At 42.5% G+C, this 26,465-nt stretch overlaps 1 protein-coding gene across 1 annotated transcript in view; it reads left to right on the top strand.

Moving 5' to 3' along the window:
* The window catches only part of TNFRSF21 (TNF receptor superfamily member 21), a 70,412-nt gene extending 44,239 nt beyond the window's left edge, over window positions 1–26,173 (top strand). The window contains exons 4-6 of the mRNA XM_058734190.1: window positions 2,241–2,506; window positions 23,185–23,413; window positions 24,707–26,173. Of these exons, the coding sequence (XP_058590173.1) occupies window positions 2,241–2,506; window positions 23,185–23,413; window positions 24,707–24,936 (725 nt within the window). The 3' untranslated portion in view covers window positions 24,937–26,173. The remainder of the gene's footprint in view (window positions 1–2,240; window positions 2,507–23,184; window positions 23,414–24,706) is intronic.
* Window positions 26,174–26,465: the final 292 nt, after the last annotated feature.

The following is a 26,465-nucleotide window of genomic DNA, read 5'->3' as shown; positions in this document are numbered from 1 at the left end:
CAAGAAAATGCAGTCATGTTTTCGTGTAAGACACTGTGGGCCTTAGTCAAATTAACCTAAATTAAGATTCAGGGATGAACAAGCCTCTTGGTATTTGGAAGAACCTACCGCATCAATCACAAAGAGCTGGCTGTCTCCTTAAAGTTACCTGCAGGGTTTTAAATAGGACACAGACTTTTTTTTTTTTTTTTAGGTGTCTGTTGCTTGAAATCAAAAGCTCTGTATCTGGCTAAACATTGCCATGAAAATTGAAAAGCAACTAGTTCAAGTGTATTTCACACTGCCCAGGGAAAATCGTGTGGAAAGTACAGTAATGCCTCGATTTGTGGCATTCTACTCTTAGAGTTGACAAGAAAGCAGCCTTCTACCAGGAACTTATTTCTAAAAGCCAGTTGCAGGGGGTTGGTTCAGGATATGTATGCAATCTTGCAGATAAATCTGCCTCTATAGGTTTGCATGGCAGAGTAAGGATTGACATCAAGGAAACACAAAGCTCTCCATTTTCAAAGAAACTTCTGGAATTAGTGTTGCTCTTTTCTTAGGCAAACATTGAGAGCTAGTTTGATAATTATTTTCCCCAAGAACTGACTGAATCAAAAAAAAAAAAAAAAAGACTTTTTCCCCTTGGTTAACCTCTAGTTAATTAAAAAATTCAGTTCTCGATCCCAGGAATCTTCCCTGTCTTCCCTTCTTTTCTTCTTTTCTTTTTTTTCCCCTAAGCTTCACGTGGGAGCTTGACTCCTTTTTTTTTTTTTTTTTTTTTTTTTTTTTTGAGTAGTTAATGTTTTAAACACATAACAGTTAACTATAATACCTCCGGTATCTGGGCATGGGAGCATGGCCTCATTCAAAGACATGGTACTGGCTGAGAGGGCTCACCCCCTGTTGTGGTAAACCTGCCTGCCAGGTCCCCAACTGTGAGGTTCTCTGTAATGCCGTGGATCAATTTGGGCAAAGCCAACGTGTAAATGCCGAGAGAAGGTGCTGTGTACAGGAAGACACCAAAGCGTGTTGCTAAGGGAGAGCCACACCTCACAGAGGGTCAATGTCAGGCACTCACCTCGAGCTTGCAGCTGCTGGGATTTGACTCAGCATTTTACCCTGCGTTCATCAGATCTGGGTCCCGTAGACCCACACTGACGGAGTTTACAAGTGACCGATCCGCCAGAGTTACCATATAATACGTGACCCAGTGAGTCAGGTTCAGTTCCGACCCAGCTGCCTTTGTGCTGTTGGGCAGATTGTCTAACTTTTCTAGGTGCTGTGGTCTTATCCGTGTGATTGGAATGTTAATGCTTTATAAAGATGTTCCAAGAGCTAGTGCCTGAGACATAAAACCGGGGAGATAATGGCTATTGTTATTATAGTCTCACTTTGGTTGTTGTCTCCATTTTAACTGTGCAAGTCAGCTTCGGAGACTGAATAATAGATGAAAAAATTGCTTGCTGAGCATAGGATTAGAGCACAAGGAGCCAGAGGTTCTTAAGGAGTGCCTCCATTGGGCTGGAATGGCTGGGCATACCGTCAGTTGACATAAAGGACATTATTTCCAGAATCTGAACACTCTACCCAGATGGTGCTGGATAAAGTCCACTGCGCTTTTAATCCATGGCTTACTTTTTTCTTAATCTCATGAATTTCTTAATTTCTTAATTTCACCACTTTTTTAGTCCGGGGGCCTCTGGTTACACTTTTTTTTTTTTTTTTTTTAAGTTTTATTTATTTATTTTGAGAGAGAGAGAAAGGGTGTGTGGTGGAGGGGGAGAGAGAGAATCTCAAACAGGCTTGGCATTCTCAATACGGAGCGTGATGTGGGGCTCAAACCCGTAAACCCATGCAAGATCGTGATGACCTGAGCCGAAATCAAGAGTCAGATGCATAAGCAGCCGAGCCACTCAGGAGCCATGGATGCACTTGTTTTTAGCAGTAACAAAGGAGTCCCTGGTTCTTTTGTTTGGATTTGGCTTTCAAAACATCGTTTTGGGGGCTATTTATTGTACTTCCAGGATTGTGCCTTCTTCTGGTTCCATACTCAGGAAGTGAAATTTATAGGAGGGTACCTGGCTAGTCCCTAGGAGGGGCTGTGTATGTTAAGTGCTTATAGAAGGCAGTCCACTCCCTTGGATGTTATTACAAGGGGAGAGCATGCTTCTTTTAGGTCACTAAAACAGTCGCCATATATAAAGACCTTCCCTCGTGTGCCTGTGTCTGTTTTTCATTTTATTTTCTCTCTGGTTTAGGGATTGACATCCTGAAGCTCGTAGCAGCCCAAGTGGGAAGCCAGTGGAAGGATATCTATCAGTTTCTGTGCAATGCCAGTGAGCGGGAGGTGGCCGCTTTCTCGAACGGGTACACGGCCGACCACGAGCGGGCCTACGCAGCTCTGCAGCACTGGACCATCCGGGGGCCTGAGGCCAGCCTCGCCCAGCTCATCAGTGCCCTGCGCCAGCACCGGCGCAACGATGTCGTGGAGAAGATTCGGGGACTGATGGAAGATACGGCCCAGGTAATGTCCCTGGGTTGTTGGTCTTTCCAACTAAGCTTTGGGTCCCTGTGTTCAGATTTTACCAGGTGTCTATAATAAGGAAAAATACAGATATTGGGTGTTTGGGTCACACACACTCCCCTTCTGGGACCGTGTGGTTCTCGGTGGTTGTCCGTTATGATCATCTAGAGAACTTTAAAAAATTTCTGGTACTTGGATTCCACTGTAGACCAGTCGGATCAGAATCTGTAGGTGGAGCACCACAGATCAGTATTAAAAAAAAAAAATTATTTTTATTTATTTATTTTTTTTTGAGAGAGAGAGAGTGTGCGTGAGCGGGGGAGGGGCAGAGAGAGAGGGAGACGGAATCCGAAGCAAGCCCCGGGGCTCTGAGCCATCAGCACCGAGCTGACGCAGGGCTTAAACTCACAAGCCATGAGATCATGACCTGAGCTGAAGTTGGATGCTTAACCGACTGAGCTACCCAGGCACCCCAGAAATCAGTATTTTAAAAAGCTCTCCAAATGGTGTTAATTTGGAGGCGCAGAGTTGAGAATCATCGTGTTTGGGGTACGTTCTGCCTTCAGACTATGCAGCCAGATCTCGTTATCCCATGTACGGTCTCATTTTGCACAACACACCTGAACAAATCCAAGAAGGAGGACTTTTTTTTTTTTTTTTTTTTTCCCCTATTCTCCCCTTTCCCAACCCTCCCCCAGGATATTTTTTGTGATGTAGTTTAGGAGGACTCCATCTTACCTTCTGAGGTTGCACGTGGTGCTGACAGCAGTAGGTAACAGGATTGATCAATCCTTCTTCTTGGGCTTGTTCGATCTGTACATCAGACGGGAACGGAGGGGACCCAGGAGTGTGACTTATTTATAGTCACTGGTCACTGAGTTCTGGCTTTGGAGCCAGGCAGCGCTGGATTTGAATCCTGGCTGTGACACTTAATATCTGGGTGACCAAGGGCAAGTTACTTCACCTTTCTCTACTTCCATTTTCTCATTTGTAAGCCAGCCTTATAGGGCTAATTGAGATTAGAAATAAAGCATATGGAAGTCCTGATATGTTGAAGATGTTCTACAAATGGTAGTTATGATCATAACATACCTGATTTTACTTAGCCTTTCCTTTAATCATAATATGCTTCCCTGAAAGGCCGTGAATTAAGTACAAATTTGAGTATTGACTTCTGTTTCTCACAAACTTCGACTGAAGTTTCTGAATGTATTCCCAAAGTAAAGAAAATGTTGCCACCGAGACCTGAGAAAACCCACTTAAAATTTTTTTTTTTTATTTTTTATTTTTTTTATTTTTTTCAACGTTTATTTTATTTTTTGGGACAGAGAGAGACAGAGCATGAACGGGGGAGGGACAGAGAGAGAGGGAGACACAGAATTGGAAACAGGCTCCAGGCTCTGAGCCGTCAGCCCAGAGCCCGACGCGGGGCTCGAACTCACGGACCGTGAGATCGTGACCTGGCTGAAGTCGGACGCTTAACCGACTGAGCCACCCAGACGCCCCAAAACCCACTTAAAATTTAAAAGGCCATTGTGTCGATGTTATTTTCCAGTGCTCCAAACTCATTACCTAAAGAGCTGGAGAGAGTTTTTCCCCCCATCAACTCTAACTCATTACTGTTCTGTACCAAATTTTGTGTACCAAGGGACTCAATTTTATATATCCAAGAGGTCCAAGTGCTTTTATTTTTTTGTACTAACAGTGTAGTCTTTCTTCACTATTGAAGTAAACAGTCAAGAGGTGGCTCTTTTATCGAAGCGAGTGGATAAAATTTATAGGTGCTAATTGGTACTGAAGGTGGTCTTTAAACTCCTCATATATTTTTAGCTTCTTTGAAATGTGGAATTTCAGGAAAAGTATCTATTTATTTATTGTTATTTATTTATTTATTTTGAGAGAGAGAGAGTGTGAGTGAGCAGAGGAGGGGTAGAGAGAGAGAGAGGGAGAGAGAGGGAATATCCGAAGCAGGCTCTGTGCTGTCACACAGAGGCAATACGGGACTCGAAGCCATGAACCAACCATGAGATCATGACTTGAGCTGAAATCAAGTCAGATGCTTAACTGACTGAGCCAGCCAGGTGCCCCCAGAAAAAAATATTATGAACAGATGCAGTGGTAAACATTCAAAGGCACGCAGTAGTGTCTTGTGACTTCCTGAGAATGAGACCAAAAGTATGGCTCACAACTAAAGCTGGCTTCGAGTTAGCTGGATCTGGGGGAAAGGAAAGGAAGATGTTTAATCTCTAGTTGGATGAAATGACTGCCGTTCGAATAAGGGAGTTGAGAGGCAAACATGAACGGGCTTCCTTGGGATATTGACTCAGGGAAAGAGCTGGCAGGGCAAGCAGGAGACTTGAGGATTTAGATGTTGGAGAATAAGCCTCTAGGTTTTTTGATGATCCCTACAAGAAACGTAAATTGTGATCAATGCAATGTTAGCATTTGGTTGAGTGGAATCTTTGGTAAAGTAGAAAGATGATCATGATGAATTTTTAAGGGAAAAGAAGGTGTCTTATTAGAAAAAAAAATGCAAGCGTAGGAAAATATAAACATAGGGAAATGAGAAAGCATTAATGTTATGTCATTAAATCCAGGTGGTACAGTGAGAAGTGAATTTTCTTGTTTATTTTCTTCTGTAATGAAAACACATTACTTTTGTGATTTAAAGTTTATTTATTTAAATGGCAAATAGAATGTGACTTATTTAAGTTTTTAAAATTATATTTACTTATTTTGAGAGAGAGAGAGAGAGAGAGAGAGAGAGACAGTGCAAGTGGGGGAGAGGCAGAGAGAGAGGGAGACACAGAGTCTGAAGCAGGCTCCAGGCTCCGAGCTGTCAGTACAGAACCTGACGCGGGGCTTGAACTCACGAGTGTGAGATCATGACCTGAGCCGAAGTTGAACGCTCAACCTACTGAGCCACCCAGGCACCCCAAATGTGACTTATTTATATTCAAGTTATCCTCACATACTGATTTCATAAATCAAATGATACCCACTCTTCACCCCCAATCATACAATTGAAAGATGTGTCGCTGGTATAGATTTGAAGAAAGTACGTTCTGGAATCAGTCTATGTAGAGTCCAAATTCTGGATCCTCAATTTACCCACTGTGTGATCTGGGACAAATTACTAAACCTCTCTGGTCTCAAGTTCCCCATTAAAATATTTTTTAAATGACTGAGCTGAAAGGGCACAAGCGAAAGGGTAGGTAGGGCTTTGTTTGACTGCTGAATTGAGAGAGGGAGGGCCATCCTGTTTCAGTTTAGGGAGAGTAGACAGTGTGACCGTATTTGTGTGACAATCTTCCTTGTAAATGTTTACAAGGACTGACTTGAGGTTTGTGATGTTGGGTTAGATTTGCCAAAAAAATCGCCGAGACTTATTTCGCTTTTTGATTTCTGCAAGTCTGTTTCATTTCTCTGTGCATACTCAGCAATCACTTAGAAAACTCAGTCCTAATCTTCAGGGTAATTCTCTTTTGGGGGTGGTGGTGATGGTGGTAGGGTGTTGACTATAAAAAATGACCTTTGGATGTTTCTCTGATGATTCCGTTGAGGTCCATAAATGTTTCTTGAGCACCTACTTTATTCCAGGCACTGTGACAGGTGTTGGGAGAGGTAGGCCCCAAAGTTTCTATGGAGGCGACTACGTTTGTGTATCAAGGAGAGTGATTCGTAACAAAAATCACTGAGTCAGTGAATCCGAAAACAAAACAAAATACTGAGTCCCGAAGTGCCAGACTCTTGTACCCTTGAGCGCTTTTCTTCTATCTCCTCTATATCCAACAAGATTCTAATATCTATTTTGTTATTTATTTTTTAAGGAACAGTGGCATCACACATCCTAGCTTTCTCTGTAGTCCTGGGGTAGCCTATGTGTGATGATGGAGTCTGAGAAGCCAATATGAAGCTTCTTGTTCCGTGTTTTCATAATGGCCATCATTGTCTAGCAACCCTGTGGACCCAGCTCTGACTCTCATTTTAAGAGCCAATGAGCATGGATTTCTGGCTGCCAGCTTTTATTAATCACACAGTATGTAATTGTGTGCGGCTTATCTCTGAGATTAGTTGAGTCAAACAAGACACAGAGTGCAGGGGGCATAACTGAGACTTATTCTTCCCACTTTATGATGGATTTGTATTCTTGGTGTATTGTGGTAACTGCTGGGGACTTGAGACTTTGCCCTAGGAGTTAATGGAAGCTTAATGTGTAAAAATGACTATGCGTGCATATGTTGAAAAATGGTTAATAGTTTTTGCTATTCATGAACCCGAGAGCACCCACATTAGCTTCCACTCAAAGGATTAGCCTGGTGTACCTTTTAGTTACCTCTGGCAAGGACAGTTGGGCCATTATTAACCATGGTGGCCTATTAGCCATGTTTTAGTTAAACACATCCAGAGTCTGACCTAAAAAAAATTGTTTTTATGTACTAAAAAAATTACATAATAAAATTCACTTTTTGGCGTGTTCTTTTTTTTTTTTTTTTTTTTAAGACTTAAGTTTCTAAGAGCAGTTGTAGGTTTAAAAGAAAATCAAGAGGGAGGCACAGAGATTTCTCATATACCTTCTCCTCCGACATATACATAGCCTCTCCCATTGTCAGTATCACTCACCAGAATGGCACATTTTTTACCAAGGAGGAACCTACATTGACATACAATAATCAACCAAAGTCCATAGTTTACCTTAGGGTTCACTAAGTGTCTATTCTACAGGTTTGGACAAGTGTATAATGGTACATATCCATCATTATACCATCATGTGGAGTATTTAGACTGTCCCTAAAATCCTCTATGCTGTGCCCGTTTATCTCTCTCTCCTACCCCACCCACCCTGGCAACCACTATTTTTTTTTTTTTTTTTTTTTACTGTCTCCATGGTTTTTCCTTTTCTAGAATGTTATATAGTTGGAATCATGCAGTATGTAGCCTTCTCAGATTGGCTTCTTTGACTTAGCAATATACAGTTAAGATTCCATCGTGTCTTTCCATGACTCGATAGCTCATTTGTTTTTAGCCCGGAATAATACTCCAGTGTTTAGTTGCACCAGTTGATTAATCCATTCAGCTACCTGACTCTTTCTTTATCTAAGGTGTGAGTTGTTTTTCAGTACTCTCTTCTTGGAGTTCAACATCTAAAGCCTTCTAGAATCGGATCTATTTTTCCCTTCCAGGGCATCAGCGTTTGGTAGAAGCGGCAGTGGGGCCGTAGTTGGAAGTTATTGGGACTTTGCCAAAGCTATTTAAAAACCCCAATACAGCATTCCAAATTGTATGTTATCTCTTTTTTCCCAACCTTTTGCTTTGATTCCCCCCCCCGCCCCGTGGCATTATTTAAAGAAAGTCTTATGTAAGTAGCATATATTTAAGGTTTCAAAAAATTTAGTCTGACAGCTTTTTGTCATTTAATTAGAGAATTCTAGTGTGGTTACATTTCTAATGTAATTACTCATGTATTTGGGTTTAAATCTAACCATCTGATTATTTGTTTTGTATTTGTCTTATCTCTTTTTCTCCCCCTCTTTCTTGCCTTCTTTGGGATTAATCAAGTATTTTTTATGATTCTACTTCTCTTCCTTTTTTAGCTTGCTAGTTACACATGTTTTACTGTACTTTTAATGGTTATCGTAGAGATCACAACTTAAATTATGAGAGATGTTTCATAAGTGCGTACTTCTTACTATTTCTAAACAGCACAACGGCCCTAGGAGACCTTAATTCTGTTTATCCTTCTCTTGCATTATGTTTTTTATTGTCTTGAATTTTAACACCACACATTTCTTAGCCCCCAAAAGGCACAATTGTTACGATTTTTCACGTCAGGATTCCCATGGATAACACCTGCATCTTGATCTTTTCTGTTGTTCCTTGTCCCTTTCTGCAGTGTCTGCTTCTACCTGAGATCATTTTTCTTTGGCCCCAAGAATACTTAGGGTAGGTTTCCGGCAATAAATTCTGTTTTTCTGTGTCTGGAAAATGCCAACTCAATAAATAAATTGCATTATTTGCCCTTTGGTTTTGAAGGATAGCTGGAAAAGAGAATTTAGTGGGACCGTTGTTTCTTTCCAGTGCTCTCATGTCTGTATGTAAGTTTCCTCTGCTAAAGAGCAAAGGAGATGATGTGATTTTATGTTCAAATCTCTATTACCTAACAGACTAGATGTGCAGTATTATACCGGACATTTGGGGCAAATGCAAAGACCAGTCTAAGACAGAGTCAGTGCGGTCAAGGAAGCTTACGGTTGAATGGGAGAAACTTCTATATACTTAGGGAGTGTGAGGGAATAAATCCACAAGGGTGGGAGGAGGGGTTGCTGGATATACAGCTAATCAGCTGGTAAGGCTCCAGATTGGAGCTTCAGTGTGGAGATGTGTGCCAGGTGAAGTTCCTGCCCTGGCAGCACGTCGCGGGGAACCCTGGCCTCTCTGCCTCAGTTTGTTCCTGAGGAAATGGGAGCGCCATTAGTGCCTGTCCTATGAGGTGTTGTGAGAGCTAGGTGAGTGTGCCCCCACAGTAAGCACTTTGTGAATGTTTACTGTTCATGGCTGCCATTATTCCCCGGGCTCTAGAGGCAAGAGAGATGGAAAAAGTGTTCCTAAGTAGTTCCAACTCATACACATAATGGATCCTTTAAATCCATCCACTTAGTGTCGGGTGGGGAGGTACTTCCCATTCCAACACTGGTTAAAGTGGGCGGTTGAGCATCAGGTTGCCATCTGGGTTCAGTGCCCAAGAACTGGAAATTCCACTAATGGTAAATATTTATTCCTTGCTGCCTGAGCGAATGTTCCTAGGCTGGGGATGTTTTCTCTAGCGAAGAAACAAAGGTGATGGTATGTGTGAAGATAACGGTCTGCTTTCTCAGTGGCTGTCAGAAAAAGGGAAACAAAATTGAGCAACTGAATCTCTAGATTTACTCTCACCCCTCCTCACCCCACCCCTCCCTTCAACTTCTCTCTCTGTCCTCCCCTCTCAGATTTTTCTTTTTTTTTTTTGTTTAACTTTTATTTACTTTTAAGAGACAGAGCATGAGTGGGGGAGGGGTGCGTGCACTTGAGCGCGCGCGCGCGCGCACACACACACACACACACACACACACACAATCCGAAGCAGGCTCCAGGCTCTGAGCTGTCAGCACAGAGCCCGACACGGGGTTCAGATTTTTCTGAAGGCCCCAGATTTTTCTAGTTAAAATGGAAGATCGAGTGGTTATCAAAATTGAATGAGGTACTGTTTACTTAAACTGCGGGATGTAAGAAAGTGACATAGTAAAGCAATGCTTACTGGCTAGGTTCGACAGTAATTGTGATTGGAATTTCAGTATTCCTTTATTGTCTCAGTTTGATAAAGGATAGAAAAAGGGATTTTATGCACCTTTTACAGAATGATAATATTAAGAAGACCTGCAACAATTGAAAATAATGTAAAGTGTTACTTCAGCTGTCTGCTTTGACCAGCGATCCTCAAATGTAAAGAACTGGTGCTAATCCAGCAGGGGAGTTGGGTACCTTACCCCTCCTGCCCGCCTTCCATTAGATAAGACCGATCAAAACTATGCTGTAACGTAACTAGTGGACTTGAAGCCAGTGCTGTTGTTGTGGACTGCTGGGTAATAGAATGACTCTTTGTTAGACATTCTCGATCCCTTCCAGAAACCATGCAGGAGACCTGCGTCCCAGAGGCAGAGTCTTCCCCCCCTCCGGCCCCCAACTATAGTCGACGCTGTTTGGACACTGGATGGCTTTGCTTTGTATAATCAACTGGGACAGTCTCTGCATTGGGGACAGCACTGGGCATTCTGATTTTGCCACTGTTTCTGTGGCGGAGGGAACTACAGTTGCTGGGTTTTTTTTTTTGTTAACCAGCTGCAGGATGCAGCTGTCCTTACCTAAGGTCTGACTGAGACCAGCTCTTTTCAGACACTTAACATAGTGAGGGCGAATCAAGGCGAATACCAGCTGTATGTTCAACTGTTGGCTTTTTGGCCATTCAGATTTGTCTTCGTCTTTAATTTACCAGTTGGTCATCTCTGAGAAGATAGGGATTATTATCCCAAGGCCCTAAGACGCTAGCTGAACTCAGCCTGTATCTCGCGCCTGCCCTCGGCCGGCCGTGTTACCACAGCATAGAGGGTCATTTAAGGTCAAGTCACTTAATTTGCAGGGTGTGACTGTGGGCTCTGGGGAACTCCCCTGTGTGGTGACAAGGGGACTTTATAAAGGGATTGTTGCCACACGATAGGCTTAGGTACATTTCGTGGTGCTTGTGTTTAGGGTGGCCATGGCGTATAAAGAAGCAAGCTCTGTGAATAAGCTTTTAGGTTTTTAATGTCATTTCAGGCCATTCTACTTATTATCACATTCCAGGGTTTCATTCAGTTGGTCAACAACCTTTTGTGGAGCACCAGCTGTGTGTCTGGTACTCTGTAAAGAAGAAAGGTGGTCTCTAGGCCTTTGAGCAGCTCGGTCACCGAGAGGGAGACTCTTGTGCAAATAATGTGCAATTCAGTGTGATAAGCAAATGTTATAACAGAAGGGTACACAGGAAATTATAAGGTTGTAGCAGAAGGCAGGGGTACTGACCTACCCAAAAATACAGAAAACAATAGCAGACGTATATTTGTCCATTTGAAAAAGTCATTTTTAGAGGCGCCTGGGTGGCTTCGTCACTTAAGCATCTGACTCTTGATTTTGGCTCAGGTCATGATCTCATCGTTCGTGGGTTTGAGCCCCACGTTGGGCCCTGCGCTGACAGTGTGAAACCTGCTTGGGATTCTCTTTCTCTCCCTTTCTGCCCCTCCCCCACTCACACTGTCTCTTTCTCTCTCAAAATAAATAAGGAAAAAAAGGTACTCTTTTTTTTTTTTTAATGTTTATTTATTTTGAGAGACAGAATGAGCAGGGGAGGGGCAGAGAGAGAGGGAGACAGAATCCTAAACAGGCTCTGCGAAGTCAGCACGGAGCTTGACATGGGGCTCGAACCCACCAACTGCAAGATCATGACCTGAGCTGAAATCAAGAGTCGGACGCTTAAGTGACTGAGCCACCCAGGTGCCCCCCAAAAAAGGCACTCTTAAAAAAACAGACTGTAGTTTCTTTCAAGACTGGATTTTGGTCCTCTTCCCCGAGATTTTCTGTCTGGTTTCTGCTGAGGAAGCCCTACCTAATCACACTTAGGGCTTCTCAAGCTTTTGACTCTGCAAAGAACACTTGTTTTACCGAGAACCTTGTTTTGTTTTGCTCCGTCGCAAGCTGTTCAGAAAGCTTTCACTGTTGCACAATGTTAAAGGTACATAAATAAGTTTCCAATGCCCCACTTCACGGAAGTGCTGAAGTTCGAACTTTGAATCTTTAAGAACTAATAGAACTAATTGGCGGATCCAACAAATTGACTTTCAGCTTCGTGAATTCATGGCTGTCTTCTAAGGATCTGGGGAAGATTGGAACCAGAGTGTGTATACTAGAGATCAGGAGTGTAAATACCCAGTCCTGCACTTGCCATTGAGTGGGGGCTCAATACAGTTTTGCTACTATCTTCTATGTTGAAATTAAAGTCTACATTCTTCCGTTTTTAACTCAAGAGCAAATGATACCACTCTACTTTCAATAGATGCACATTAAGGAGAAAGGGAGCCAACATTTGCTGAGTATCTGTTGTGTCCCAAATGCTGTCTGGGTGCTTTACATCTGTGATTATCTAGCAAGCTTCATCGTTCTGCAGGGTATAGGTAGGTATGAGAATTAAGACATCATTTTGTATTTAGTTCAAGGCCATGTCCATTGTAAGATGCACCATTATTGCATATACTACCAAGGTAGCAATTAAAACACTGCCAATTATAGTTGTAAGATTTATCCCTATTTGAGAGATGTTAAAATGTGAAAAAATATATATCGTAGGATTAATCCAGTATGGTAGTTGAGCTTGAGGTGTATAGTTTATAAGGAGTTTCTTGGGGATCTTGAGATTGATACATTTTCTCTCCCAACACGTGTTTGCACATGCTTTTTCTTTTCCTTTTTAAAATTGCTTTTGAGGATAGATGGATTAACATAAACAACTTATTTAGTAAACATTAATGGAATGCCCATTATGTTTTGAGCCCTGTGTCCAACACTGGAGATACTAGATGGAAACATTTACGTATAAGACACACATAAAACACAAAACCTGGGAATCCTCCCTCAAGTTGCTGACAGTTTTACAGGAGGGGTAGGTATTTGAGCCCCACATTAAAGGATATTCTGTAGACTTGAAGTGGGCTTTTATTTTTTTCCTGAGGCACAGTATCTCCATGTTCAGAAAAGGCAGTCTATTAGTTGATGACATTTTCCATTGCTTAATCCACACCTTCACTGGCTTTCTCAAAGAATCCACTGAAATGAAATCAGAATCAATATGGTGAAAAGAAGCTTATTTTCTCCATCAATTACCAGTGCTGGATATCATATTTTTAATTTATTTTTAAAGCCAAAACTCATATCTTGATAAAGCTTAGTAGCTTCCAATTCGGGCCCAGTTTCTCCATTTTATGTTTATGAGACTATCTTTTGTTCTGTTATCACACATGTACCAATCGCAGGTACACGTGCTGGTGAGGAATGGCATCATGGCCAGCAGTAGGTTTTATTGTATACCAGTTAATTTCAGTTCAACACTTTCAATGCTTAATTCTTCATATTCTTTGGGAGAGGTAGCTTTCACTCCTGACTTTCCCATTAATTTTTTTTTTTTTTTTTTTCAGAGAAACTTTTGATTTACCCACAGTTGGACTTTGTCAGGGGACAGTCTGCAGTGAACAACCATGAACATGACTTATCACCAAAAAAGTACTAGAAAAAAACATGGGGGAATTTTTCTTTGTTCTTATTATCCCAACAGTAGGTCAGTCTCTTTTGAGAAGGATAGAAAACACTGAAGTCACACCAGTAAGATTCGACTACTTAACAGTAAATGGATAAGCCAGAAAACATCATAGGTAAATCAAAAGAATAATAACTGGGAGAAGTTGTTTGCAACATAGGGTTAACAACCTTAAAAAAATCAAGAGCTTTTACAAATTAATGAAGAGACCAAGGACCCAAAAGAAAATTGGGCAGTCTGTGAACAAGACAGTTCACAAAAAAGGAAATCGTGAGGGTTCCTAAAGGTATACAGGTTTTTTAGCCTTGCTCGGAACAAGAAAAATTAAAATGGAAACCTGCACAGAGATACCATTTTAACTTCTTAGATTGGTAAGGAGGAGAAGGTATGACGCCATTTTTTGTGTTGTGAGAGTACAGAGAAAAAGGGATACTGTCTGTTGCCGATGTGTGTGTACGTGAGCCCAACCCTTATGGAGAGCCATCTGGTATTATCTACCAAAGTATATGGCAGTTGATGATTGACCTGGTACTTCCAGGACTATGTCCTACGAATTGTCCCACGTGCCTCTGCCATGTGTGTAGAATGTCCCAAGTAAAGTATTCCTTGTAACGTCATCTGTAATAAAGGAGTGGAGGCAGCATAAATGACCTTCAACAGAGAACTGGTTGTAGAAGTTGTGGAATGCCCGGACAGTGGAACAGCATGCATTTGTCGAGAGGAGCGAGTATTGTGTTAAAAAAAAAAAAAAAGTAAAATAAGAAAAATAGTAACAACTAAAGAAGAGGTGGGGAAGGGTAGAGACTATATAATACCTCTTTATTGGTGTAAGTATCGACTGGGAGGAAGAACACGCGAGGAATTGGTAAGAATCACCACCCGCAGGGGAACCGAGTAGATGAGAACTGTGAGTCAGAGATTAATAAGGGAGAAGTATTTTTCACAGTAGCTCCTTTTGGAATTATGTACCAGGTATATTCCAATTCTAATGGCATGCATCCAACTAATGATTTTATTAATTAACACTAATTTGATCAAACTTAGCAAGTTCAAAACAGTTGAGTCGCTGAGATGAGCTTGAGCCTTCTTACCTCAAGATCATGAGTTTCCTGTGAAATTACTTTCTGTCTTCCACAATGCCTTAAGGCAAGCTTTGTCAGATTCATGCACCTCCTTTTCATGGTTAGAATTGGTCAAAGACTTTTTTGTGGGAAAGGCTTCCTCATGGGTTCCCAGTGAGTGAAATGTAGGGAAACCCACGTCATTCCCGGCAGCATGACCTCCTCATGTGTCCACGGGGCCGAGCTCTTGTAAGGCTCAGCAGTATGTTTGGATGTGAGTGGGCTCCAGCCTGGAACCAAGAGAACCCACTTACTCTCTCTGTCATCGCTTCCTTTTTGGAGAAAGCTAGTCAGTGAGTCAGCTCAGGGCTGCAACGTTACCGTTGGTGTCAGCAGGCTGGACAGCTTGCAGACACAGCGCCAGCAGCTGGGCGGGGCTCACGCTCCCTTCCTTCTCCTTCCAGAGCCAGCTGGTTCTTACCAGCTCTGGCAGCTTCATACAGCACTACTTGTGGCTTCCTGTGGCTTTTCCCCTCTGCATTCAGGAGAGGAACAGTTCTCTTGCTTAGGGCAAGGATTAGTCACCTTCACATAAATGTGGGTGGATTTGTAGCCTTTGGGATTCCCTTTTGAAATTAACTCTTAGAAATGACATATACACACAAGACTGTAGCAACTGCCTTGACTTGGGCTTGGCGTAGTTAAGGGAGAAACACACTATGGCCAGCTAACCTGGGATGCAGTTTCAATATAGCCTTAACTGAGGTTGCAGTCGATACAAAAGACTTTCATGATGCTATGCTTGGACAGATCTAGGGTGGGTGTGAGGTGTCTTTTAAAATAATTTCCCGCTGGCTTTGCCATTCTTGGGCCAAGTTAATCCTATGAGCCTCCCGAGGATGAGTACTGTAGGTCCTGCTGTTGGTCCCCAGCTCTCGGGGACAGAGCACACCTCTGCGTCCACTGAGCTCTGCTACTGCTGTGGGCTGACATCGGGCTTTCCAGGGAAGACGAGCAGGGCTTTTTGGCATCGCGCTCCTGTTCCTTCTTCCATCCCATGACCTCCGGTGGCCCTAGGGGGATCTAGACCGCATGAGGCCAGGAATGCCCACTTGCCAACTGATGATTTAGATTTAAGTGTTAGCCCTGTTCCCTGCTTATGCAACGGAAGCCCCCTCTTGTCTCCCTTTCCTGGGACAGGGGCTGGGCAAGAGAAGAAAGACGGAATGACAACAGACTAAAGGATCAGAAGCCTAGGGGCGCCTGGGTGGCTCAGTCAGTTGAGCGTCCGACTTCATCTCAGGTCACGATCTCACCCTTTGTGGGTTCGAGCCCCGCGTTGGGCTCTGGGCTGATGGCTCAGAGCCTGGAGCCTGCTTCCAGTTCTGTGTCTCCCTCTCTCTCTGCCCCTCCCCCGTTCATGCTCTGTCTCTCTCTGTCTCAAAAATAAATAAACGTTAAAAAAAAAAAAATCAGAAGCCTAGGAAAAGTTTGGGGAATTTTTGTCTTATAGTTACTTGGCTCTTAGCCCTTGTTTAAAATTTATTTTCCCAATTAAGAAAATAAGGCTTATGAAACAAAGAGAAGTTGAAAACACAGTACAACAAATACCCATAAGCTTAACCACCTAGATTTAACAATTAACTCACATTTTAACGTCTTTGCTTTATCTATATACGTGAATGTATATTTCCGGGTCATATTCCCATTTCTAAGACTTCCCTCCAAATTTCTTAACAACTGATAACACTTCTTTTAAAGGCTGAGGAATCAGCATCTTCCCATTTCCTTTTTTTTCTTTTTGTTTGTGAAAAGAAAATTTTATAATTTTATTAGGTGTAAATTTGGATTATTCCTGCCAACACCTTTACTCTGAGTGAATTTAATAAGAACTCACACTCAGAAGAATAAAGCCATTGTGTCCCACCCATTTTTTCTCTTTTTCGTTGTTGGGATCACCACCGTATTTCATTTATTAAAGAGAAAAATCGTTGTATTTCTCAGGTTTTCTTCAGTATCTGAACTTAGGAATTGAATAGATTCAGATAAGTTTTTTGAGAGACAGCTGGTAACCATCATTATCTGAACCTTACTTATATATGAAATCCTGGAACCACATAGATTTAGATGACAAAGGTTTCCTTATCATCTGGATTCCTGTTCTCTAAACAAAGGGACTGCATAAGATTCAGATATCTAGATGCTTATATGGGCGGGGAAGATAGCACTTGCTTTTATCAGAGCCCCGGCTTACATATCTACCAGACCTATAGGACGTCATGAAATCTAATTTGATTTTGATTACACGAGCAGCTGGGAGAGCAGGGGAAACAAGCTTGAGATAATATCATAATCCTCAAATAATTTTAGTTATGTATTTATTTGTGACTGTAATTCCTTTGAGATAAAACTTCAGTGGAAATTACGTGGTTTTTTTTTTGTTTGTTTTGTTTTGTTTTTTTTAAACAGCCCCTGGTCTGTCGGATCGGAAATATTTTCAAATACAAATGCAAGTCATTGGTCCACCGTTGAGGTGTCTGATATTTACAGAATCTCTCTCTCATCTTTATCTCAGGGCCATCATCCAGCCGGAGTCTAAGCTCTGCCCCTGAGTTACAGATCCTTGCAGACCCCGCCTTTTGCTTCTTCCTTCTGGCTCAGCAGCCAGGGCACCTCCTTGTGGTCATGTGGTTGCTCATACTGAGGTTACGGGGTTTGTCATTTTTCTGTAAACGTAGTGGGTCCAGACAGAGAAGTGACATGGCTCAGCAAAGAGGGTCGCTTTGAAACTGGACAGACCTGATCTTGAATCCTGGCTCCGTGACCTTGGGCAGGGTAGTCAAACCTCTTAGAGCCTCAGTTTTTTCATTTGTAAAATGAAGCCCCTAAGAGCTACCTTCACAGCAAATGGAATATGTGTATTTCACACTGAATCATTTAAGCACAGTACTGGTAATGGTTTATTTCTTAAAGTCCCTGTTGTTTGCTGGATCTGAGTGACAAGCTGGTCAACTCAGATGGAATAGCAATTAGTTTTCACTGAATTTAGCAAATGGGCTTTTAAACACCATTATTAAAGTGATGGAAAACGTCGCAAATGTGACATAGGATTCTCCCATCTTTCTAAGTGTTGGAGGAGACCTGGAGGGAAAGTTCAGCTGAAAGGGTAGCTTTTGATTGTGAGGAGTTCTCTTCTCGAGGCTGTCGGGCATATCGGTGGGATATGAAATCTTGTGGAATCCCAACTGGCTAGTGCCAGGAGCCAAGGGGTTAAGTTGAACCATTTTAGCAGATTGGCAAGGAGCATCTAGGCTGGGTAATTAATGCTTCATTTCAGGGGGTCATTGATGCATCAAAGTTGTGAATTCGTTTTATGAAAACAGATTGTGCAACCACAGGGAGATTATAATTGGGTAGTAATTGAAAATAACTCAGTGGTAAACTCTCGTTGAGTGAACCAGTTAGGGGTAACTTGGAAGGAGAAAGGGAGTTGGGGGTGGGTGGGTTGAGGGGAGAGAAGGAAATAGCCATAGTATGGCAAACAATAAATAAGACATAATTTCAACAGAGATGACCTAGTCTAATCTTTTTTGTTCAGAAATGAGGAAATAGGTCTAAGGAGGGAAGTGATTTCTCCAAGACCACACAGCTAGTTGGAAGTCGATTTCCTTTCGTCTCTTGCAGTGGAATTTCCAGGATGTTAATGATTTTGATGTTGAGGAGTTGACTGTGGGGCACATGAAATGCATGCTGGAAAGACAGCCTCTGAAGCTGGCGTTCTCTGGCCGATTCCTGTTTGCAGACTATATTTGGGAGTAGTCTTGGAACCTTATTTCATTTCATTTATAAACCACTTTTGCCATGACTGAGGCTTGGAAGGATTTTCCTTTACCATCCCTGGCTACGCCATCCCCAAGGCTACTCAACAAGGAAAGCGATTTGTGGTTTGATGCTAAAACAGAAGAATTACTTCTGAGCTTCAGTTTCAGGTTGTAGTTGAGCTGAGCACCCAGAGTGGGTGCTCATTTGGATGCCGTAGGAGTGGAGGGTCGCAAAGACACACCTGGAAATGAATGGCTCATCCCGGTGTAGCCCAAATACAAGTTAAATCACTGTTCTTACAAGGACTGCTACAAACCTCTACAGCCCCGGGATGGTCAAGCCCACCAATTTCAATCAATACCTTGGTTCCCTCATCCATTTGGATGGTATCTTGTACTCGGTGGTTCTGCTAATCAGAAAGGAAAGCAGTCAGGTCAGCAGTGGACCTTTAGGTGTGACTCAGCTGTTGAGTAGGTGAATCATTTATCTATCTCCCTTCCCCTATCACTTGGGACTAATAAATACAGAATCTGGCAGGACTAAGTGTACTTGCATAGAAACTCATCAGGAGGACATTTGGGGCTCATTTGGCGAAAGTAAATTGCACGCTCTTGAAGTTCGCACAATAGAACCGTTCTGGTTTTGGCTGCTTGGGGAGCTCTCCCCTCATTATCCCTGCTGCCTCCCCCTTCCGTGTGTCTTACCGTCTCTACCTCATTTCTCAAGTGAGTCTTCTAAGTTAGCATGATTTGTCTCCTGGCTGTAAGGCAAAAAGAATTGTATTTTTTTTTTTTTTTTTTTTTTTTTTAAAAGGTCAACTCCTACACGTGTTTTTTTTTTTTTTTTCAACATTTTTTATTTATTTTGGGACAGAGAGAGACAGAGCATGAACGGGGGAGGGGCAGAGAGAGAGGGAGACACAGAATCGGAAACAGGCTCCAGGCTCCGAGCCATCAGCCCAGAGCCTGACGCGGGGCTCGAACTCACGGACCGCGAGATCGTGACCTGGCTGAAGTCGGACGCTTAACCGACTGCGCCACCCAGGCGCCCCAAAAGAATTGTATTTTTAAAGTTTCTGCAAAAGGACTTCAAATATCCGGTGGATATATTGCCTTCATTGGCCAGACTTCTCCAGAGGCCTTTCTTTTAAGTCGAGTGTCTACCTCACTGCAGTGAATTGGAGGGTAATGTTACCCTTTTGTGCGTGTGGACACTTAACGGAAGTATAGCGAGGTGCTCTGCCAAGTAGGTGATCTTCCAAGGTGGTCCTGTTCCTCGGCTACCAATATAAATAAATAAGAGCTACTGTAGCCATAATATTTCCAAGTTAGCAAATAGAAAATATACTTATCAGTGGTGACTGCTTTTATTTTATTTATTAAAATTTTAAAAAAATATTTTATTTATTTGAAAAAAAAAATTAACGTTTATTCATTTTTGAGAGACAGAGAGAGAGACAGAGCGTGAGCAGGGAAGGGGCAGAGAGAGAGAGGGAGACACAGAATCCGAATCAGGCTCCAGGCTCCGAGCTGTCAGCACAGAGCCTGATGCGGGGCTCGAACTCATGAACTGCAAGATCATGACCTGAGCCTAAGTCGGACGCTCAACCGACTGAGCCACCCAGGCACCCCAGTATTTTATTTATTTTTGAGAGAGAGAGAGAGAGAATGGGGGAGGGGCAGAGAGAGAGGGAGACGCAGAATCCAAAGCAGACTCCAGTCTCTGAGCTGTTAGCACAGAGCGCAATGTGGGGCTCGAACCCACACACCGTGAGATCATGACCTGAGCCAAAATTGGCTGCTTAACCAACTGAGCCACCCAGGCGCCCCATTGTGGTAACTTCTTTTAAAAATAACTTGTATTGTTTTTATAGTTATAGAAGTTGATATGTCCCTGTAGAGAATTTGGAAGGCCCAAAGATGCATAAGGAAAAAATTAAGTCCCTCATAATCTATTTTGTGAATATTTGGCTAAGTGTATGCTTAAAGATTTAACAAAAGGACCCTTTTCTGGCTTTCTTGTTTAGAGTGTTTGTCTTTTAGTATCTAAATCTTATTAATAAGTATTCTTTATTTGCTATCAACTCAACAGTGAACATGAACTTTCTGAATTAATAATTAATTTATTCCACATATCCCGGTGACTTAATTTTCTTTTTTAAAAATTTTTAAGTGTTTTATTTATTTTTGAGAGAGAGAGTGAGTACGAGCAGGGGAGGGGAAGAGAGAGAGGGAGACACAGAATCTGAAGCAGGCTCCAGGCTCCGAGCTGTCAGCACAGAGCCTGATGTGGGGCTCAAACTCATGAACCGCTAGATTATGACCTGAGCTGAAGTCAGATGCTTAACTGACTAAACCACCCAGGTGACCCCCAATGACTTAATTTCCATTTAGAGCTATCTAATAGGTATCGTAGTAATACAATGCTTGAGTTGCTGTGTTGTAACCCAGTGTTGATGGATATTGTAAATAGTAAGGTAAAGGGAGGAAAGAAGTTAATTTTCTATGAGCAGGGTTTTTTTTTTCCTTGTAGGAAAAGTGCAAATAATTTTAGAGAAATCTGGAAATCAACCAGCTGCTGTGTATCCTGCATAAAGGGAGAGATACCTATATTTAGTAGCTGAATAGATTTTCTAGAAAGATGATTGTCACATGAGCTCTGGCTTTGGCTGTGATTGTTAGCCCTACGGTGATGATGGTAAAACCACTCTTAGGGACATTTTCTTATTCGCTGGACTCATCGTTGATTATAAGAGAGCATCACTGCAGCATTCTGTCTCACTGAATTGTGTTGGAAATCACGTACTTAATTTCCACTGATAGGATCCTTTGGCCAAAGTGGGGGAAAAATAAAATATTTAAAGTTTTGAGCTAAGTTCAGGAAATAGGTGGGTGGACTCCTTAGTCTGTTGGCATGTGATTTGTGGGCAGGAATTTCTTTTTTTAAGCAAGAACAGTGCACTATATTGACTGACCATGTCGTCCAATGTAATGTGGTCCCTGAGAACCAGAGTGTAGACAAGTGCTCTTTGTCTAATTGAGTGAATAAAAAATGTGTATTGGCATGAATGGCCATGTGCATTTCAGAGAGGAGGGGCACATGCCAAGGCCTATTGAATTAAAAGTGTAAAAGCAGAAACATAAAATTTTGTCTGTGGATCAGAAAGGGGGCAGCTGGGAATGCGTTATGCAAGTCTTCAGCTTGTACTGGGAAGCAGAAGCAGGGTGTGGGTGGTTGTGCAGAGGAAAACTGCTGTTGGAACAGTGGGCAGGTGCAGTAATCGGTGGTCTTTGGAATCTCCAGTCAGTTGCAAGAATTCCTCAGGCCTTACAGGTTGTAAAAGAAGCAGCTGTGTTTGCCTTGTGCGTTTTACAGCCCTTCAGCACAATACTTTGAAATGAGGGTCAGTGTCTTCCTGATTGAGGAACTTGACAATGTTTTGCTTGTCGTGTCTGAGTGAAGTCATGAGGGTTCTAATAAGTGGTGATTAGCACTCCCTGAACCCTGCCCTGTGCGATCTGGCCCCCTGGCCCCCAGATTTTCATCCATGCCAGAAGAGCCAATAAAAAGATTCAAGTCAATGGACTAAGAGATGCCACAAATGCCTGCCAGAGTTCTAAAGCAGAGTGTCAGATGACAAGCTAAGTAGAGGTATTAAGCAGACCTGAGTTGAGCACCGGCCTTCTCCCAAGGGCTGTGTGCCCTCTCTGGACCTTGGTCATTTCATCTGTAAAACGGGGTGATATCGCCTATCATTTCCCCACTGCACACCTAGGTACAAACCATGCTTTTACCTGACCCGGCCACTGTAGCAGCATCCTAACTGGGCTCTCTCTTTTGTTTCTTGCCCGCCCTCCCCTGCCCCCCAAAATCCATTCCCTGCATACCAGCCAATGGGCATGAAGCTCACCATCTCCATGTGAAACCATCTTGTTTGTTTGCTTCCTTGTTTTTGTCTTTCTGACCCTCCCCTCCAGAATGCAAGCTTCACTGTCTCCATTAAGTCCTTAGGAGCTCTATACTGGCTCCAGTGGGGTGGTCCTCACTCTCTTCCAGCTGCTTTGGCCTCTGGTGTTCTCCTGAGCTGCTTTGAAATGGGAATGAGTCTTAGCTCTGCCCCTTACTCTTTGGGAGCCCATAATTAAGAAAGTCATGTCATTTCTCTAGACCTCAGTTTCCTTACTTGTAAAAAGAGGATGTGTTCGTTTGCTAGGGCTACCGTAATAAAGTATCGCAGACTGGAAGCTTAAACAGCAGACGCTTATCTTGTCACAGTTCTGGAGGCTAGAAGTTTGAGGTGTCCTCAGGCTTCTCGACTTGTAGAAGACGGTAACCGTCACCCTGTGTCTTACATGGTCTTTCTGCTGTGTGCCTCTTCTAAAGGCTTCTTCTAAGGATACCAGTCCTATTGGATTAGAACCCAATTATACCTTAATCACCTCTTTTTAAACTTACTTAGTTGGCCCCATCTTCAAATACAGTCATATTCTGAGGTACAGGAAGTTACAACTTCAGCATGAATTTGGGGGGACATAATTCAACTCATACAGAGGGGGCATACTAGATGTTATCTAAGACCTACACCAGCTCAATCAATTTTTTTCTAAGTTGGAGATCTTCCTGTTCACTCCCTTGTCCAGTTCCGTTCCTGTGAGGTAACGGCTTCGTGCACATGCTTCCTAATTTTTAATGCTTAACGCTTAGCCAGAACCACGTATATTCTTGAGGGTTTAAAAAGCGTGTGTGTATGTGTGTCTAGCAATAATGTAAGTTACAGGCTGTCAGAATGGCAGAATTCATCTATAAAATAGTAAATGGAACAAAAATAGCATCTGAGAGGGTGTTTTGATTTCATTGTTTTCCTCTACAGTTTTTGAAGTATATAATAAGAAACATTTTTATTTGTTTGTTTCCCCTCACAGCTGGAAACTGACAAACTGGCCCTCCCGATGAGCCCCAGCCCACTTAGCCCGAGCCCCATCCCCAGCCCCAACACGAAACTTGAGAATTCCACCCTGCTGACGGTGGAGCCTTCCCCGCTGGACAAGAACAAGGGCTTCTTCGTGGATGAGTCGGAGCCTCTTCTTCGCTGTGACTCCACATCCAGCGGCTCCTCGGCTCTGAGCAGGACGGGCTCCTTTATTACCAAAGGTACAGACGTTGGCAGAACGGCAGCAGGGTATATTCATTGTTTAAGCCTCCCCCAGAGGAGCCCCCGGGGTTTCTCCCTGGCCAGTCTCACAGCCAGATAGTTGCCTCACGGGAGTGATCTGCCCAGGAAAACCTATGACAGACCCCAAGGTGAGGCTGGCCCTAGAGGAACCGAGGCATCAGACAGCGGGGACCCACCCAGGAAGTCTTTACAGCTCTTTTGATCTGTCCGAGAGCCTGCATTGGTTGCCCTTTATCCTCATGATGCTATCGAAGGTGTTTCGGGGAAGGTCCGATAAAATGTTGTCTGGCAGGTTTTTTTGAAAATTATTTACCAGACCGGGTTTGCAGAATCCAAGGATTTAGAGTCTAACCTATCTTGGGGGTCAGAAGTGTAAGTTTCAGTGACTCAAATTAAAATGCACTCTCTTCAGAATCATTGCAGAGAACAAGGTTTTAAACATTGAGGATTGGTACTTTTGGTAAATAATTTCCCACTTTCGGATATTTCATGGCAGGCTAGGGAATTAGCAGGCACACTATATCTGTAATGGGTTTTTGTTCGAAATTTCCCCGTTTGGGTAATTCCAGTTAGATCTTAAAGAAAGGGTTATATTTCATGTTTTGTTGTAGTTTATGTTTATAAAATATGTTCTCTCTTATATACCTTACCTATTTACATTTATCTATTTTATATTTATAGGAAAGATTTATATTTTAGTTTGTATTTTATGCTACATATTATATTTTTGAGAAAGCTTTTTAGAGGAGTAATAAATACGTTACAGTCCCTTGTCTCATTGTAAGGTGTGATCCAAGAAGCAGTATTTTCTTATTTGTGTGCTTTTGCCCTTGTAGTTTAGATAAGCAGATTACATGGACTTAGAATTTTTGAGGGGAAAAGGGCGGACTGATCTTTGTTTAGTAAACACATTGCAGATGGAAAAGTGGTTTTTTTGTTTTGTTTCCTTAAGTTTCTCTAAGTATTTCAGCATTCTGCTGAGTTATAGAAGAATCCCGAAGTCTTTTAGGTCTAGACAAAAGTCGCGCTAAGGACAGTCAACAACCCATGCAAGTGGTTCCTTGTCTGCTCTCTGTTAGGCAGATCTTATTATCTTAAGCGCAATGCAAGTAAAAACTATTGTATCGTTTAAAATGTGCCAGGGGTTCACTCACATACCTTGGGGTGGGGGTGGGGACGGCCTGGGAGAGGGGAACTGCCCCTCCTAGCGCTGTTCTGTTTCCCCAGTCCAGTCCCTTGACCGCCCCTTACCTTCCCTGTCCTCCCTGCAGAAAAGAAGGACACGGTGTTGCGGCAGGTACGCCTGGACCCCTGTGACTTACAGCCTATTTTTGACGACATGCTCCACATTCTGAATCCTGAGGAGCTGCGGGTGATTGAAGAGATTCCTCAGGCTGAGGACAAGCTGGACCGGCTATTTGAGATTATTGGAGTCAAGAGTCAGGAAGCCAGCCAGACCCTCTTGGACTCTGTGTATAGCCATCTTCCCGATCTATTGTAGACCATGAGGGATACCGCACTCTGGAAATTACTCAATTTAGTGGCAGGGTGGTTTTTTGTTTGTTTTGTTTCTGTTTTTCTAGTTGCGTGTGTGTGCATGTGCACGCGCACGTGCGTGCGTGCGCGCGCGCGCGTGTGTGTGTGTGTGTGTGTGTGTGTGTAACAGAGTATATGGCTAGTGTTTTGAGTTCTTTCTTTTTTTAACCCTTCTAGGAAGTTAGTTTATAAGCCTTACTCAAGGTGTAACTGTTGAAAAATACCCACCACTAAAGTTTTTTAGGTTCCATATTTTCTGTTTCAACTTCTTATGTGTTTTCAAAATTGTTCTGTGCACTTTAAATTCACTTAATGTACCACAAATGCAGTGTGGCTTTTCCTGCACACTGGATTGTGAGGCTCTGAACTTCTTAAAAGTGTAATGGCATCTTGTGAATTCTATATGCAGTCTTCATGTCTCGACATCCACATCAGCTTTTTATTTTTTAATTGTAACTTTTTTTATTATTATTTGTAATTTACAAATTTTCTTAAGGGTTAAAGAAGTGTAATACCCCGTTGCGTTACTGTAATGCAATAGATTTTGAGTTATCGTTTTAATATGCCTTGTTGTATAGTTCATATTCATGGCTGAAACTTGACCACACTGTTGCTGATTGTATGATTTTCACTTGGGCACCATGTAGAATGCCTGATTACTTGTGCCCCTCTTATGCTAATGATGCTCTGGGCTGGAGACATGAAATCCTCAAGCCATCAGACCTTGCTATTTAAGTGGCTTGACACCTGGGCCACCAAAGAACTTGAACTTCATCTTTTAGGAATTGAGCTATTCTGGAACGTATTGCTGCACTTTGGAAAGTCACAACTGAGTGCCCGTGGCACCTTTTTCCATAGGGGATTTGCTCAGTTTTGCTTTAAAAGATGTCTTGTTTTTTTATACACACGTAGTCGGTAGGTCCAGTCTGCCCTCGAGGCCTTGGTCTTGGTGGGTGTCCTTTGTCATTCAATCACTTTAATTAAAAGTGGCTGCAGCTGTAAGAGCTCTTGTCTGATATATTTGCAACTCTGCTCCCGTTTATAAACATGCTCTCTAATAACGCTCAGTTGCCAGACTCTAATGCAAAGGTGGCGTGGACTCCCTTTGTGTGGGCGGGGTTTGTGGGTCATGGGGAGGGACCGATAGCAGAAAAAATGCCTTCAAGTGTACTAATTTATTAATAAATATTAGGTGTTTGTTACTTGAGTAGTTTGAGTGTATTTACTACTAGCCTTGTACATGTGCTCAAATTACAACTCTTTGGTTAGCCTCTTGGAAAAAATGTGTGTATTCTAAAAATCTCTGCGTTTCTGACCTGTGAATCATGCAGATTCGCAGAGCTTTGTGTCTGGAAGAGTATTTGGAAATTCAGAGAGAAGGATGACCAAGTGTTAGAGATGACCAAGCATTCCCTAGTCTTTTGGGGGTAAATCTTAGGCTCCTATTTTGTCTCTATTTTAAGAAAAGAGGATTTGGAGGTGGAAAGGTATAAA

Source organism: Neofelis nebulosa, chromosome 6, assembly GCF_028018385.1.
Source record: "Neofelis nebulosa isolate mNeoNeb1 chromosome 6, mNeoNeb1.pri, whole genome shotgun sequence".
Classification (NCBI taxonomy): domain Eukaryota; kingdom Metazoa; phylum Chordata; class Mammalia; order Carnivora; family Felidae; genus Neofelis; species Neofelis nebulosa.
The sequence above is the reverse complement of the archived record's forward strand: the minus strand, read 5'-3'. Positions and strand labels throughout refer to the sequence as shown.